Here is a 16,827-nt window from a genome sequence, read left to right as displayed (position 1 = left end):
GGGGACAAAACAGTATGATTAAAAGAAAATTCTAGAAGGGAAAGAAGACCCTCTTGATGCATAAAGCCAGGATTCCCTACATTCCTTAGGACACAGCAGCCTGACACCTGTCGTAGGGGTAGACTTTCCCTTAAGCATCTAGTGCCAATTGATCTTGCAGTTCTCTCAGTCTCTGGCTCTCAGACTAGGAACCTACAAAAGGCAGGTCCCCCTGGCAGTAAGGCAGTCCTGAGAACCTGATAGCTTTGGGTCCCCTTACAACCAGAACAGCATGAATGACAGAAAGAGTGACAAGACCACTGCTCCTTTCGGTCTGGTTCTTTCTGGGCCTCACTTGTGGTCTTGCTCACTGGTAGTCTCCAGCAAACCCGAGGAGCCCTGTCCATCCTCCTCCCTGGATATCTCCATCCCTAACAGGTCTCCCCACCCTGACTCTCTGCACACAGCACATCAGCCACCTGGTCCTCTGTCTGCAGTTGCTGCAAACTGAAGGAAACCCAACTGCATGAATCTTCTTGTGTCTTTTGTCCCTTTACCTCTCACTTCTTTCTCTTCTTCCCTTTCTCTTTGTCTCCTCTCCTCCTCCTCCTCCTCCTCCTCCTCCTCCTTCCTTCTCTCTCTCTCTCTCTCTCTCTCTCCTTCTTCTCGCCCCCTCACCTTCTCTCTTTCCCCTGCATTTCTACAATAAAGTTCTTAAATCATAGTGAGTCTCTGCTCCATCAAGATCTGCTGTGCCACTCTGGTCAGTGTTGGGAACTCCTTCCCTCATCCCTCTCTCCTACAACCCCAGGGCTTTAGCAAGGTAGCTCTGGGTCCTGGTCAGGGGCTGCCCCTTTTCCACCCCCTGCCGAGTGTGGTCAACCTTAGATGCTCACCTGGGGTCTAGGGGAAAGTGCAGGCATCTCTGCCTGCGTCTGCCTGCCCAGAGCACAGGAACTCTGGCCGGACGTGGGCCCCTTTTCCTCCCCCACTTCTCCCTAGCCCCCCCTTTATTTTGTTCCCACAGTGCCAGGCTCTTGGGCTGGCTAAAGTCATAGCTGCAACTCAGGCACATGAAGAGCTTTAGACCACCATGTAAGTGATGGCGCTTGGCCAGGCTGTTGCTCTGTGTGAAGCTGAGACCTCAGTTGGGTTAAGTATAAGGCTTCTTGCCCTCATGGATGTACTGGTGCTGTGCGAGTTTGGAGCTCCAGCTAAAACGCTTGCAGCACTCTGAACAGGCGTTTGACTTCTTGCCTGTGTGGATGCTCACGTGCTGCACCAGGTGCGAACTCTGCAAGAAGGTCTTGATGCAGTTGGTATAGGAGTTGGGCCACTTGTCTGTGTGCATGCATTGGTGCTATAACCTTTGAATCTGAGCCTTTTCCCACAGTCAGTGCAGATGTAGGGTGCTGGTGGCTATGATTGGGGCAGGGGCCAAGGAGGAGGTGCAGACTGGGTTGGGGACAGCTTGATGGGGGGGGGGGGGCAGTTGGGAACATTGTCGTCATCCATGATGAGGATGTCCACTGCAAAGCAAGAGGGAAGGAGGAGGCAAGTCAGAGGTGGCAAACCCACAGGGAACATCCATGCACAGGCTGCCAATGGATTCCAGCTTAGTGAGGGGCCCAGGCAGCTCATCCTTTCAGAGTTCCTCCAACCTGGGGACTGCTGGGTTGTACCAATGCATACCTAGAACACCTTATCCCATGGAACACCAACCATTCAAGGCATTTCAAGTATTTCTGTGTTCATAACCCATTTCCCTAATACTTGTTCTCCTTCCGAGTGGGTGTTGTCTCTGCCAGCCTTTCTCTGGACCTACAGACCAATGCCTAAGGCTAGCAGGCTCTCATGAAGGCCTACCGACCAAAGATATAGAGGGTCAAAGTTAGGGGTGCGAGGAGAAGCACAACACAAATGGCACCTGAAACCCAATCAGGATTGGAGGGCCAGGCCTGCAGGCAAGGAAGTAATGGAGTCACATTTGGATAATTGTTACTGCAGGGTGGGAAATAGAAAAGTAGAAACAAGTTGGACAAAGAGGGTGGGATATCAGCTTGGGAGGTGTGCTAGCACCTCTATCAAGGCATTTGAGTCCAACCACACAGTTAATATTACAAACTAAGGTGGGCTGTCCCTACCCCAACACCACCATGGAAAACTACAGTATAGGAGTCTTGGTCTGGACAGCTGGAGACTGAACAAAGAGTGGGTAGAGGATTTTTGTGGGTAAGTTTGTATCCAACAATGACAACCTGTCCTGGTTACTGCAGGTGTCTGTTTCAGGTTTCACATTTCCTATTGATGAGAGCCTTATCTGTGGTCACCCTTATAAGTTCTTAGGTGTTTCCTTTGTCCTGGTTTAATCCAGAGATGCCCCTCCTCACCAGTCCCAATTCTCTCTGCTTCTCTCCTCCCCAAACTTGGTTACGTATGCTCCCCTCCCACACTCTCTCCCACACAGTTCCCCTCGCCATTAACTTCCAATATCTATTTTACTTTTCCTCCTCAATGAGATTCAAACATCTTCCCTTAGGTCTTCCTTGTTACTCAGCCTCTTTCGGTCTGTGGATTGTAGCATGGACATTCTCTACTTTATGGCTTCTATGTACTTATGAGAAAAACATACTATGTGTGTCTTTTGGTGCTTGGGTTACATCAAACAGGATACTTTCTATTTCCATCCATTTGCCAGAAAAATCCATGGATTTAATGGGTGAATAGTGTTCTGAGTATGAATGTACCACATTTTATTTATCCATTCTTCTGTTCGGGACACCTGCTTAGTTTAAGATTCTGGCTTTTATGAATAGGGTGCACTGAACATAGCTGATTAAGCATCATTCTGGTAGGACTGAGGGTCCTTTGTGAATACAACCAGGTGGAAGTGGGATTTTAGGTAGATTGCTTTCAATTTTTCTAAGGAACTTTGCTAATGATATTCACAGTTACCCAAGTTTTCACACCCTTTAGCAGGAAATGAGTGTTCGTTCTCTTTGCTCCTGAACCTCACAGCACAAGCTGTTCCTTGAGCTTCTTAATGTAAGCCATTCTGACAAGCAGAGTATAAAATCTCAGAGTTATTTTGACTTGTATTTCCTTGATGACTAAGGATGTTGAACCCCTTAAGTGCGTTTTGGCCATTAGAGATTCCTCTGTTGAGAAATCTCTTTTTTGTTTTTTTTTTTTTTTGGTGTCTATTTTCTTAAATTATTTTATTTTCATTTATGTATTTACTTTACATCCTGATCATTGTCCTGCCTCCCAGTTACCTCTCTTCAGTCCCTCCCTACCCCTCCTAATAATGCATCCCATCTAGAAAAATGTATTCCATAGACAGGCAGCAGCTTTACAGATAGCCTCTGCTCCACTTGTTCAGGACCCAAGTGAAGACCAAGCTGCATATATGCTACATATATGCGGTGATACTAGGTCATCCCATGAAGAAATACTCTTTTTCTTTTTGGTGGCTCAGCATCTGAGAGCCCCTAAGTGTCCAGGTTAATTGATACAGTTGGTCTTCCTGTGGACTTCCGATTCATTCTGGGTCCCTCAATCTCTTGTCAACTCCTCCATAAGCTCCCCAAGCCTCATCCAATGTTTCACTCCAGTTTCCTGATTCTGTTTCAATCACCTGCAGGGTGGAGTCTTTCAGAATACAGTTATGCAAGACTGCTTTCTACAAGCATAACAGTATCATTGATAGTGTCAGGGGTTGGTGCTTGCCCATGGGATAGATCTCAAGTTGGGCCAGTTGTTGGTTGGCCTTTACCTCAGCCACTGTTCCAACATTGTCTGTGCATTTCTTGTAGAGAGGGTAAATTTTTGTCAAAATTTTGTGGGTGTGTTGATGTCCTTATCCCTTCTCTGGAAAAGATAATTATCTTTCTGTTTCTGGAAAATTTCACACACTGGTTATTTCTTGCCCTACTATTTACCTCCTGATTTTGTACATTATTCTTTACAGCTGAATGCTATTCTGATTTGTAAGTGTCCCACATTTCATTGATAGTTCATCAGTTGATAAGCACCTGGGATATTTTTACTTCTTGTCTATTCTAACTAGAGTTGCAATAAGTATTGATGGTTATACTTACCTCTTAATGACTTGTTCTATCCATCACCTGTCCTCTGTGATCAGAATTGCTTCTTAGACAGCAGATTTTCTAGAAATCAGCAGCAGCTAGTAGGCTTTGCATGTACCCAAGGCTCTATAGTTTGGTTTATCAGAAAACAAGCCACAATCTACCTCCAGACAAAAGCATACTGCCATAACCCTAGGATTCATGAGGGAAACCTTGGTGTCAGGGGGTAATTTGACATATTAAACATTCTTGTGCAACATGAGGGAATAGGTGGAGTGAAATAACTCCATAGCAAACACCACACTCTAGATGAGGTGTTGATAGTCGTTATGAAATTACTTGTTGTCAGGGGGATTTTAGAAGAGTGCCACAGTGCTGTAGAATGTACCTGATGAAAATGCAATAAACAAATACATTGATTGTACCCTGGAGTACATTCTTCAATTTCTGACTGCAACAGAGTACAGAACTTACAAAAGTTCTCCCCTAGGAAACTTGGAAAACTTTTCCTATCTTCTGCTCAGCTACTTATTAGTATCTAGCCAACTGGAAAATATCATCATTAACCATTAGAAGGTGAAAGTGATGAATTGTCTTGGGGATAAATGTTTATCCCTTCATCTTAGGTATCCCAAAGTCTCTATGCAAACAATTCTAGTGACACCACAAATGGCAAAGTAATTGTCTCTCTGTAGGCTGTTAAATTCATCTGTATTGTCATTTTATAAGGTCTGGCAACTTGGGCTCACCTGCATTAACCTTCATAGCATTAAGAAGAAACTAAGGGACAGGTAAGCATTTCCTTGCATTATTTCATCAGACAAAGAGATATATAGATAGGTATTTAATGTATGCTTCTACCTAACTGAGATCAGGGGCTGGACTTCTTTCTTTGAGTATCCACACTGTTGATGTGACTGGGCAAGTGGGAACCAATGACTTCTGTTTAAAAGTCTCTTTTCTGTTCCACATTGTTCACTGTCATCTAAAGCCAACACTAATCCTTTTTTTCTTTTGGAACTCCACAGTTCAATTCGAATAGGTCAGCCCTTTGTTTTCTTCCAAAATGTGTTTCATGTCTTAATGCTCAGGTGAAACAGCATTCAATGTGATGGCTATAATTGTGTTTGTAGACTTCAGTGGATGGATTGAAACTGATTCCTCCTATGGAAAACAAACACAACCTTTCAAATCTGAGTTTCAAAATAATCTGTGTGTACATGGGTTAAAGTGTGACAGTGTTAATGTATTTCAGAGTAGCTGAGGGAAGCTGAGAATGATTCACACACATCTCCAGCATCTGATTCCATAGTAAAAGAGGCAAGATGCATGAAGTTATGAATAAATAACATTATTTAGTCCTCAGCAATGTTTTCAATATACAGACTCTATGTATAAATTGAGACTTATGTATGGGGTAAGAATACTAGTGACTCTTGTGAAATATTTTATATTTTCCCAGTTTGATTTTCTGAAAATTTGATACTTTGTTTTCTTGCTATTTTATTCATTTATGCAACTTTTTATTGGTAGCATATAAATATTTTTTCATATATAATCATATTATGAGGAATGATTGGAGTCTAATGATTGAACAGTGTACTTTAATTTTTTACTTTTCACGAATTCACCTTCAAAGTATGCATTGTGTCAAAATGTCATTATTTTGTTGATCAATAGAGAAATAGTTACAACATATGTATACATTTCTTCTCAAAATAAGAGGAATTCAGTGGCACAAAATCATGCAGTATTTTCAAGCAAAGATTCTCTAATGGAATGTAATAGTGTCTCCCTCCTGACTAGAATAAATAATCCCAGATCAACTAATAAGTGTGGACAGTAGACCAGAGTCCTGAGGACAGTACTGTCCTTCATGGTCACCCCTCCTATTGGCACAGAAGTCTTTCAATGTCTTCTCAGAATGAAGCCATGAAAACCACTGAGGAAGTGGCACTTCAGATCGTGTTGCTTTGTCAGTTTGGAATAGGGACTATGGCTAACATCCTTCTGTTTATCCATAATTTCTCTCCACTTTTGACTGGATGTCAACTGAGACCCAAACAAGTGATTTGTACTAACATGGCTGTGTCCAGCATCTTAATTCTATTCATGACTGTGTTCCCAAACAATGTGTTTGTTGTTCAAAGGAATCTAATGAATGACCTTCAATGTAAACTTGAATACTTCCTACGCATGGTAGCAAGAAGCATAAACTTGTGTTCCACCTGTGTCTTGAGCACCTATCAGTTTGTCACTCTTCTTCCTGGCAATTTTGGTGAGATGATGGTCAGAGGAAGAAGGTCCAAGGTCATAAGCTATTCCTGTTGTAGTTGTTGGTTGTTTGGTGTCTTATATAATGTCTACATTCCAATGAAAGTCAGTGGTCCACAGAACACACATAATAAAACTGACATTAAAAGTAAGTGGTTCTGTGTTACATCTGGCTTCAGTGTAGGCATTATGTTCTTGTGGTTTGCCCATGATGCCATATTTATCAGCATCATGATCTGGACCAGTGTCTCCATGGTACTTCTCTTGTATAGACACTACCAGAGACTGCAGTACATTTTCCCTCCCCATCAAGGCACCAGGGGCTATGCTGAGATCAGAGCAGCCCATAGCATTGCTATGCTTGTGGTCACATTTGTAAGCTTTTATCTTCTACACTGTATTTGTTTTATTCTTCACATTGTTTTTGTAGACTCTCGTCTGTGGCTGAGGCATGTAGGTGAAGTTTTAACTTCAAGCTTCCCCACTATTTCTCCCTTGCTGTTGATCTTTAGGGATCCTAGTTATCCTTGTTCTCTGATATTCAACTATAGAAAGCCAGTCATTTAAAATACCAAGCACTTAAGACAGCTTATTAACACTGTTGAAAATTTCTACTGAATAAATATATGTTTAACATGTCTTTATGAACCAGGTATGGTGTCTCACTGCTATAAGTCCAGCACTATGTAAGCTGGGGTAGTACAATTGCTATGTAATCAATAATAGCACTGAGTAAAGAGGGAGTTTAAGTCCAACCTGTGACACAGAGCCCTTGACCCTGACCTCTCCTCTTACACCAGCCAAAGAATATTCACAATTATCTTATAAAGTCAATTTCTTACTTTGATATATGAAGCAAATATGCTGAATGGGTTCTACTCTCCTAATAAACTCTGGTCAGTACCTTCTGAGCTGTCTAAACAAAACCATGTTTGTTATTATTTGACTTGTTTCTATACATTTTATCTCCTCTGTGTGAGTATAACAATGCAGATGTATTAGCACACAATTGTCATATTTCTAATCTGAATTTTATTGTAGAAAAGTGCATTTATACTTCACATAGACCAATATGCAATACCAAAGCAAAAAAGTATCTTTTTACCTCTTCTTTGGTCTAGTTTCATTCATCCTAAATCCTGTTATGCTGATCAAGAAAAAATATATTACAGTGTATTATTTCTCATTCAAACTGATGACTTTCTTTGAACAGCTTAAGAAAATTTTTCTGATGAATGGTAATTAAGATGTTTTATAGATAAGTAGGCAGTGAGAGAATGTGAAAATTTTCACCAATACTACATCTGATAGAGGGATCATTTCCAAAATACATAAATAAATATAAAACTAGGTTTTAAAGCAAACAACCCAATTACATATGGGAATATACGCTGAAAATTCTCAATATAGGAATGTTAAATGGCTGAGAAACACTCTAAGAAATGTTTGACATCTTTAACCATCAGAAAAATATAAACCAAAATTACTATGATATTCTATCTTGCATCTGTAAAACTGGTTAAGATCAATAACTAAAGAAGAGTTCATTGTGCCAGGAATGTGGAGAAGGTAAGTAGTCTATTGTTGGTAGAATTTCAAGCATGTACAGTCATAATGGAAATTAATGGGGTATTTCCAAAGAGAAATGTGAAAAGATGTACTAAAACTCAGCTGTACAACTCTTGTGAAAGTTCTATCCAATCACCTGCTCAAGTATGCTTTCAGTGGCTTTAGTCACACTACCAGAAGCTGGAGACAATATCCCTAATATCCCTCATAAATGCCATGAATTTTCCAATGCACCACATTTTCCTATATCCCTCAGTTGAAGAATGGATGAAGACAATATGGTACATATACACAATAGAGTATTACTCAGCTGTTACAAGAAGACATAATGAAATTTTCATTTTTCTGAACAACTACCAATCTGATTTCCAAAGTGTTTTTACCAGCTTGCAATCCCACTAGCAATGGAGGAGTGTTTCTCTTTCTCCACACCCTCGACAGCATCTGATGTCACCTTAGTTTTTGATCTTAGCCATTCTGACTGGTGTGAGGTGTCATCTCAGGGTTGTTTTGATTTGCATTTTACTGATAACTAAAGATGTTGAACATTTCTTTAGGTGCTTCTCATTCATTCAGTATTCCACAGTTGAGAATTCATTGTTTAGTGCTGTACCCCATTTTTAATAGGGCTATTTGGTTCTCTGGATATTAGCCCTCAATTGGATGTAGGATTGGTAAAGATATTTTCCACATCTGTTAGTTGCCCATTTGTCCTATTGTCAGTGTCCTTTGCCTTAGAGAAGCTTTGTAATTTTATGAGGTCCCATTTGCCAATTCTTGATCTTAGAGCATAGGCTATTGGTGTTCTCTTTAGGAAAATTTCCCCTATACCTATGTGTTTGAGGCTCTTCCCTACTTTCTTTTCTATTGGTTTCAGTGAATCTGGTTTTATATGGAGATCCTTGATTCACTTGGACTTGAGCTTTGTACACGGAGATAAAAATGGATCAATTTGCATTCTTCTACATGCTTACCACCAGTTGAGCCAGCAGCACTTGTTGCAAATGCTGTCTTTTTTTCCACTGGATGGTTTTAGTTTTTTTTTCAAAGATCAAGTGACCACAGGTGTGTTGGTTCATTTCTGGGTCTTCAAATCTATTCCATTGATCTACCTGCCTGTCAGTGTAACAATGTCATGCAGTTTTTATCACAATTGCTCTGTAGGTGGGATTGCAAGCTGGTACAACCACTCTGGAAACCAGTTTGGTAGTTCCCCAGAAAATTGGACATGGTACTACCTGAGGATACAGCAATATGTGCATATACCCAGAAGATGCTTCAACATTTTATAAGGACACATGCTCCATTATGTTAATATCAGCCTTTTTTATAATAGCCAGAAGCTGGAAAAAAACCCAGATGTACCTCAACTGAGGACTGGATACAGAAAATGTGGTACATTTACACAATGGAGTACTACTCACCTATTAAAAACAATGACTATATGAAATTCTTAGGCAAATTGATGGATCTGTATGATAACATCCTGAGTGATGTAACCCATTCACAAAAGAGCACACATGATATGCACTCACTGATAATAGAATATTAGCCCAGTAGCTTGGAATACCCAAGATACAATTCACAAACCACATGAAACTCAAGATGAAGGAAGACAAAACTGGATACTTTGATACTTCTTAGAAGGGGGAACAAAATATCCATGGAAGGAGTTACAAGACAAAGTGTGGACTAGAGACTGAGGGAATGACCATTCAGAGATTGATCCACCTGAGGATCTGTCCCATATACAATCACCAAACCCAGACGCTATTTTGGATGCCCAAAAGTGCTTTCTGACAGGAGCCTTATATAGTCTCCAAAGAAGCTCTTTCAGTTTCTGACAAATGCAGAAGTGTATGTACTCGTTGGGAAGAGAGGACCCTTGATCTTGCAAACTTTATATGTCCCAGTAAGGGGAGTGCCAGGGCCAAGAAGTGTGAGTGGGTAGGTAGGGGAGCAGGGCATGGGGAGGGTATAGGGAGCTTTCAGGATAGCATTAGAAATATATAGTATGCTCACAGCCATCCATTGGACAGAGCACAGGATCCTCAATGAAGGAGCTAGAGAAAGGACCTAAGGAGCAGAAGGATTTGCAGTCCCATAGAAGGGACAACCATATGAACTAACCAGTAAGCCCCAGAGCTCCCAGGGACTAAACCACCAACCATAGAGTACACATGGTGGGACTCATGGCTCCAGATGCATATGTAGCAGATGATGGCCTTGTCAGTCATCAATGTTGGGAGAGGCCCTTGGTCTTGTGAAGGCTCTGTTTCCCAGTGTAAGGGAATTCAAGGGCCAGTGGGTGGGTTGGTGATCAGGGGGAGGGTTAAGGGGAGGGGAAAGTGGTGTTTCAAAGGTGAAACCAGGAATGATGATAACATTTGAAATGTAAATAAAGAAAATATCTAATAAAAAATAAAATTTCAGAACAAGGTTATAAGCAAAAATAAAGCAACCTGAAGGAGGTAACCCAGACCCAGAAAGTTAAGCATGGTATGTGTTCACTTATAAGTGGTTATTAGATGCTAAGTAAAATATAATCATGCTACAAAGCATGGAGTACTACTCACATATTAAAGACAATGAATTTATGAAATTCTTAGGCAAATGGATGGATCTACAGGATATCATCCTAAGTGAGGTAACCCAATCACAAAAGAACACACATGAAATGCACTCACTGATAAGAGGATATTAGCCCAGAAAATTGCAATACCCAAGATGCAATTCATACACCATATGAAACTCAAGATGAAGGAAGACCAAAATGTGGATTCTTTGATCCTTCTTAGAAGGGGGAACAAAATACCCATGGAAGGAGTTACAGAGACAAAGTGTGGAGTAGAGACTGAAGGAAAGGCCATCCACAGATTGCTCCACCTGGGCATCCATCTCATATACAATCACCAAACCCAGACACTATTGCAGATGCCAACAAGTTCTTGTTGTCAGGAGCCTGATATAGCTGTCTCATGAGAGGCTCTGCCAGTACCTGACAAATACAGAACTGGATACTCACTTCTATCCATTGGACAAAACACATGATTCCCAGTGAAGGATCTAGAGAAAGGACCAAAGGAGCTGAAGGGGTTTGGAGCCCCATATGAGGAACAACAATATAAACCAACCAGTACTCCTAGAGTTCCCAGGGCCTAAACCACTAACCATAGAGTACACACGGTAGGACTCATGGTTCCAGCTGCATATAAAGCAGAAGATGGTGTAATCAGTCATCCATGGGAGGAGAGAACCTTAGTCCTGTTAAGGCTCTGTGCCCCAGTGTAGGGGAATGACAGGGCCAGGAAGTGGAAGTGGCTGTGTTTGTGATGGGGGGGGGGCGGCTGGAGGGAGAGGATAAGGGGTTTTCAGAGGGGAAACCTGGAATGGGGATGAAATTTGAAATGCAAAGAAAGAAAATATCTAAAATGTTCAGAAAAAGGTTATACTAGAAAAAATTAACTTGAAGGAGGTAACCAAGACTCAGAATGATAAGCACTGTATGTGTTCACTTATAAGTGGTTATTAGCTGTTTAGTAACAGATAATCATGCTACAGTGCAGAAACCCAAACAGGCTAAGAAACAAGAATGGTTTTACCAGGGATGCACAAATGTACCTTAGGGTAGATAGGGACATGGAATAGATTTCAGATGTGAACTAGGCATTAGTAGGGAAGGGAAGAGTAAATTATCAAGCAAGGTAGGGTGGGATGGAGAGAGAGAGAAAGTGTGTTAAAGAGATGGCAGGATTTGGGGGCATTTGAAGTGTGGGGTGGAAATGTAGTGCAGTGGTAACTTTCTGAATTTGTGAGGGTGTCCCTAGTTAGGACTCCAGGTGATGAAGGATTCTCTCCTTCTTTTGTAACCAGGCAAGTCTTCCAGTAGTGGAACTGTATCACCAACCCAGTCCCAAAACTTTCCATCTACAATCTGCCTTGCTTCAAGGTTTGCTGGGGGCAATGGTGGCTCACAGCTTACAGCTATCACATCCAATGACTGGTCTAATTTGATGCTCACACAAGAAGCATCCCATGTCTCACACTGCCTGTGTGACCATGAAAGGGATAGCAGATAGTCCAGAGATATAGACACTGCTAGCAAAGCCTTATTGAAATCATTCCTAATGATATTCTGCCATATTCGTAGATTGGTGCCTAGCCAAGTCATCATTAGATGAGTTTACACCAACTGATGATGTGTGCAGAGGCACAGACACAGAGGCAACATTAGGTAATGATCAGAGAACCCTGGGGAAGAAAGAGATTATTACCTCATATAGCCTTGATATAAATTACTTGGAAAATAATTTAATAGTTAAGACCAATTTTTGTTCATGCAGAAGGACCAAGTTACATGACCAATCTATAAGCTCCTTCTTGATAGCTTACAAATATCTATAACTGCAGATTTAGGGCACCTGATGCGGCTAAGATTAAAAATTTAGGTGACAGCAGATACTGGAGAGAAATAGGAACAATCTTCCATTGCTGGTGGGATTGCAAGCTTGTACAACCACTCTGGAAGTCAGTCCGGCGGTTCCTCAGAAAATTGGATGTAGTACTACCGGAAGATCCAGCAATACCTGTCCTGGGCATATACCCAGAAGATGTTCCAACTGGTAATAAATGCACATGCTCCACTATGCTCACAACAGCCTTATTTATAATAGCCAGAAAGTGGATAGAACCCAGATGTCACTCAACAGAGGAATGTGTACAGAAAATGTGGTACATTTACACAATGGAGTACTACTCAGCCATTAAAAACAATGAATTCATGAAATTCTTGGGTCAATGGATGGATCTGGAGGAAATCATTCTTAGTAAGGTAACCCAGTAACAAAAGAAGTCAGTAGATATGCACTCACTGATAAGTGGATTTTTATCCCAGAAACTTAGAATACCCAAGGTAAAATTTGCAAAACACAAGAAAATAAAGAAGGAAGACCCACATGTGGATACTTCATTTCTCCTTAGAATGGGGAACAAAATACCCATGGAAGTAGTTATAGAGACAAAGTTTAAAGCTAAGACATGACGATGGACCATCTAGAGACTACTCCACGCAGGGATCTACCCCATAATCAGCCAGCAAACCCAGACAATCTTGCATATTCCAGCAAGATTTTGCTGAAAGGACACTGATATAGCTGTGTCGTGTGAGGCTATGCCAGTGGTGGCAAATACAGAAGTGGATGCTCACAGTTATCTATAGGATGGAACACAGGGCCCAAAGTGGAGGATCTAGAGAAAGTACTCAAGGAGCTGAAGGGGTCTGCAACCCTATAGGTGGAATAAAAATATGAACTAACCAGTAACCCCCCCCCCCAGAGCTCGTGTCTCTAGCTGCATATGTAGCAGAAGATGACCTAGTTGGCCATCATTGGTAAGATAGGCCCCTAGGTCTTGCAAACTTTATATGCCCCAGTACAGGGGAACTCCAGGGCCAAGAAGTGGGAGTGGGTGGGTAGGGGAGCAGTACAAGTGGATTGTATAGGGATCTTTCAGGATAGCATTTGAAATGTAAAGAAATAATATTGAATAAAAAAAAATCTTAAAAAAAAAGAAAGAAAGAAATACAGGGACCACAGGTAAACTACTAGAATCTTTTGAAGAGTAAACACAAAAATTCTGTAAATTACAGGAAAACACAATCAAAAAGGCAAAGCAAATGAACAAAACCATCCAAGTTCTAAAAGTGGAACTAGAAACCATAACGAAATCACAAAGTGAGAGAACCTTGAATCAAGAAACCCTAGGAAAGAGATCACAAGTCATAGATGTAAGCATCACCAACAGAATAATATAGATAGAAGAGAAAACCTCAGGGGCAGAAGATACCTTATAAAGCCTTGACACAACAAGGAAAATTCAAAATGCAAAAAGGTGCTAACCCAAAACATTTAGGAAATACAGGACACATTGTGAAGACCAAACCTAAGGATAACAGCTATAGAACACAGCAAAGATTCCCAATATAAAGGGCTAGTAAATATCTTCAACAAAATTATAGAAGAAAACTTCCCTAACCTAAAGAAAGACATACCCATGTGGACATACAAGAATCTTACAGAACTCCAAATAGACTGGACCAGAGAAGAAACTCCTTCCTTTACGTAATAATCAAAACACCAAATGCATTAAATAAAGAATTTTAAAAACAGCAAGGGGAAAAGTAATATATAAAGGCAGGCCTATCAAAATGACACTAGACTTCTCTCCAGAGATTATGAAATCTAGAAGATCCTTAGCAGATGTCATACAGACCCTAAGAGAACATAAATTCCAGCCCAGACTTGTATACCCAGCAAAATTCTCAATTACCATAGACAGAGAAAACAAGATATTTCATGACAAAACCAAATTTACACAATATCTTGTTACAAACCCAGCTCTATAGAGGATAATAAATGGAAAACACCAACACAAGGAGGGAACCTACACCCTAGAAAAAGTAAGAAAGTAAGCTTTCAACAAACCCAAAAGAAGATAGGCAAACAAACAATTCCACCTCTAACAACAAAAATAACATGAAGTACCAATCACTTTTCCTTAATACCCTTTAACACGAATAGACTCAGTTCCCCAATAAAAAGACAGAGACTAATAGACTGACTATGTAAACAGGACCCAACATTTTTCTGCATACAAGAAATGCACCTCAGTGTCACAGACACTTTCTCAGAGTAAACGTTTGGGATACAATTTTCCAAGCAAATGGACCTAAGAAACAAGCTGGAGTAGCCATTCTAAACTGAATAAAATGGACTTTCACCAAAAGTTATCAAAAAATGGAAAGGAAAGACATTCATATTCATCAAATGAAAAATGCGCCAACATGAACTCTTAATTCTGAACATCTAATGCCCCGAATGCAAGGGCACCCACATTCATAAAAGAAATTTTAGTAAAGCTCAAAGCATACATTGAACCCCACACAATAAGAGTGGGAGACTTTAACACCTCACTCTCAGCAATGGACAGATCATGGAAACAGAAACTAAAAAGAGACACAGTGAAAATAACATAAGTTATGAACCAAATGGATCTAACAGATATTTATATAACATGTCATCCTAAAGCAAAAATATATATACTTTCTTCCCAGGACATCATGATAACTTATCCAAAACTGATCACATAATTGACCACAAAACAGGACTCAACAGATACAAGAATATTGAAATAATCCCATCTGTCCTATCACATCACTACTGACTAAGGCTGCTCTTGAATTCCAACAACAAGAATGGAACATGTATATACACATGGAAACTGAACAATGCTTTACTTGGTCAAAAAAGAAATAAAGAAAGAAATTAAAGACTTTTTTAAAGTTTAATGAAACTGAAAATGCATAATACCAAAATTTATGGGACACAATGAAAGCAATGGAAAGAGACACCTAGCTCTAAGTGCCTCAAAAAAAAAAAAAAAACAAAAAACAAAAAAAACAAAAAACAAAAAACAAAAAAAAACAAAAAACAAAAAACAAAAAGAACAAAAAAAAAAAACAAAAAACAAAAAAAAAAAACAAAAAACAAAAACAAAAAAACTGGAGAGAACCTACACTAGCAGCTTAAAGCAGACCTGAAAGCTCTAGTACAAAAGGAAGCAAATTTACCTAAGAGGATTAGACAGCAGGAAATAATCAAACTCAGGGCTGAAATCAACCAAGTGGAAACAAAAAGATCTTTCAACCAAACCAGGAGCTGGATCTTTGAGAAAATCAATAAGATAGATTCTTATCTCCCTGTAAAAGGGTCAAGTCCAAGTGGATCAAGTGCCTCCACATAAAACCAGATACACTGAAACTTATAGAGGAGAAAGTGGAGAAGAGCCTCAAGGGCACAGTGGAAAATTTCCTGAACAGAACACCAATGACTTATGCTCTAAGATTAAATTGAAAAATTAGACTTCATAACATTACAAAGCTTCGTAAGGCAAAGGACACTGTCAATAAGACAAAACAGCAACCGACAGATTGGGAAAAGATCTTTACAAATCCTTCATCTGATAGAGGGCTAATATCCAATATATGAAAAGAACTCAAGAAATTAGACTTTTGAGAATCAAATAACCATATTAAAAAATGGGTTAAAAGCTAAACGAAGAATTGTCAAGTAAGGAACATTGGATGACGAAAAAGCACCTAGAGAAATGTGCAACATCGTTTGTCATCAGGGAAATGCAAATCAAAACAACCCTGAGATGACACCTCACACCAGTCAGAATGGCTAAAATAAAAAACTCAGGAGATAGCAGATGCTGTCAAGGATGTGGAGAAAGAGGAACACTCCTCCATTGTTGATGGGATTGCAAGCTGGTACATCCACTCTGGAAATCAGTCTGGAGGTTCCTCAGAAAATTGGACATAGTACTACCAAAATACCTGTCTTGGGCATACACCCAGAAGATCTTACAACTGGTAATAAGGATACATGCTCCACTATGTTCATAGCAGCCTTATTCATAATAGTCAGAAGCTGGAAAGAACCCAGATGTTCCTCAAGAGAGGAATGGATACAGAAAATGTGGTACATTTACACAATGGAATACTACTCAGCCATTAAAAATGATGAATTCATGATATTATTAGGCAAATGGATAGAGCTAGAAATTATAATCCTGAATGAGGTATCCCAAGTGCAAAGGAACAAACATGGTATGCTCTCACTGATAAGTGGATATTAGCCCAAAAGCTCCAAATAACCAGAATTCAATTCACAGACTATATGAAGCTCAACAAGAAGGAAGACCAAAGTGTGGGTGCTTTGGTCTTTCTTAGAAGGAGAAAAAAACACTCACAGGAGCAAATATGGATATAAAGTGTTTATCAGAGACTGAAGGAAAAGCCACCCAGAAAATGTCCCACCTGTGGATTCATCCCACACAGTTACCAAAACCAAATACT

General features: G+C 40.2%; 1 protein-coding gene and 1 pseudogene across 3 annotated transcripts in view; both read left to right on the top strand.

Annotated features, from left to right (window-relative positions):
- The window catches only part of Nlrp5-ps (NLR family, pyrin domain containing 5, pseudogene), a 92,413-nt pseudogene that overhangs the window by 54,917 nt on the left and 20,669 nt on the right, over positions 1-16,827 (top strand). Inside the window, exon 12 of one of the 2 annotated variants that reach the window (NR_045120.1) lies at positions 4,797-4,858. The product of NR_045120.1 is annotated as an NLR family, pyrin domain containing 5, pseudogene, transcript variant 2 (transcript). Of the gene's footprint in view, positions 1-4,796; positions 6,980-16,827 lie in introns of those variants that run through there. The other variant, NR_045119.1, reaches the window with a different exon arrangement.
- Vmn1r90 (vomeronasal 1 receptor 90) lies at positions 5,979-6,908 on the top strand. The gene has a single exon (NM_001244031.1). The coding sequence runs from the start codon at positions 5,979-5,981 to the stop codon at positions 6,906-6,908; it is 930 nt and encodes a 309-aa protein (NP_001230960.1).

Source organism: Mus musculus, chromosome 7 (assembly GCF_000001635.26).
Source record: "Mus musculus strain C57BL/6J chromosome 7, GRCm38.p6 C57BL/6J".
Taxonomy (NCBI): Eukaryota; Metazoa; Chordata; class Mammalia; order Rodentia; family Muridae; genus Mus; species Mus musculus.
Note: the sequence above shows the minus strand (reverse complement) of the source record. Positions and strands in the feature narration are given on the sequence as shown.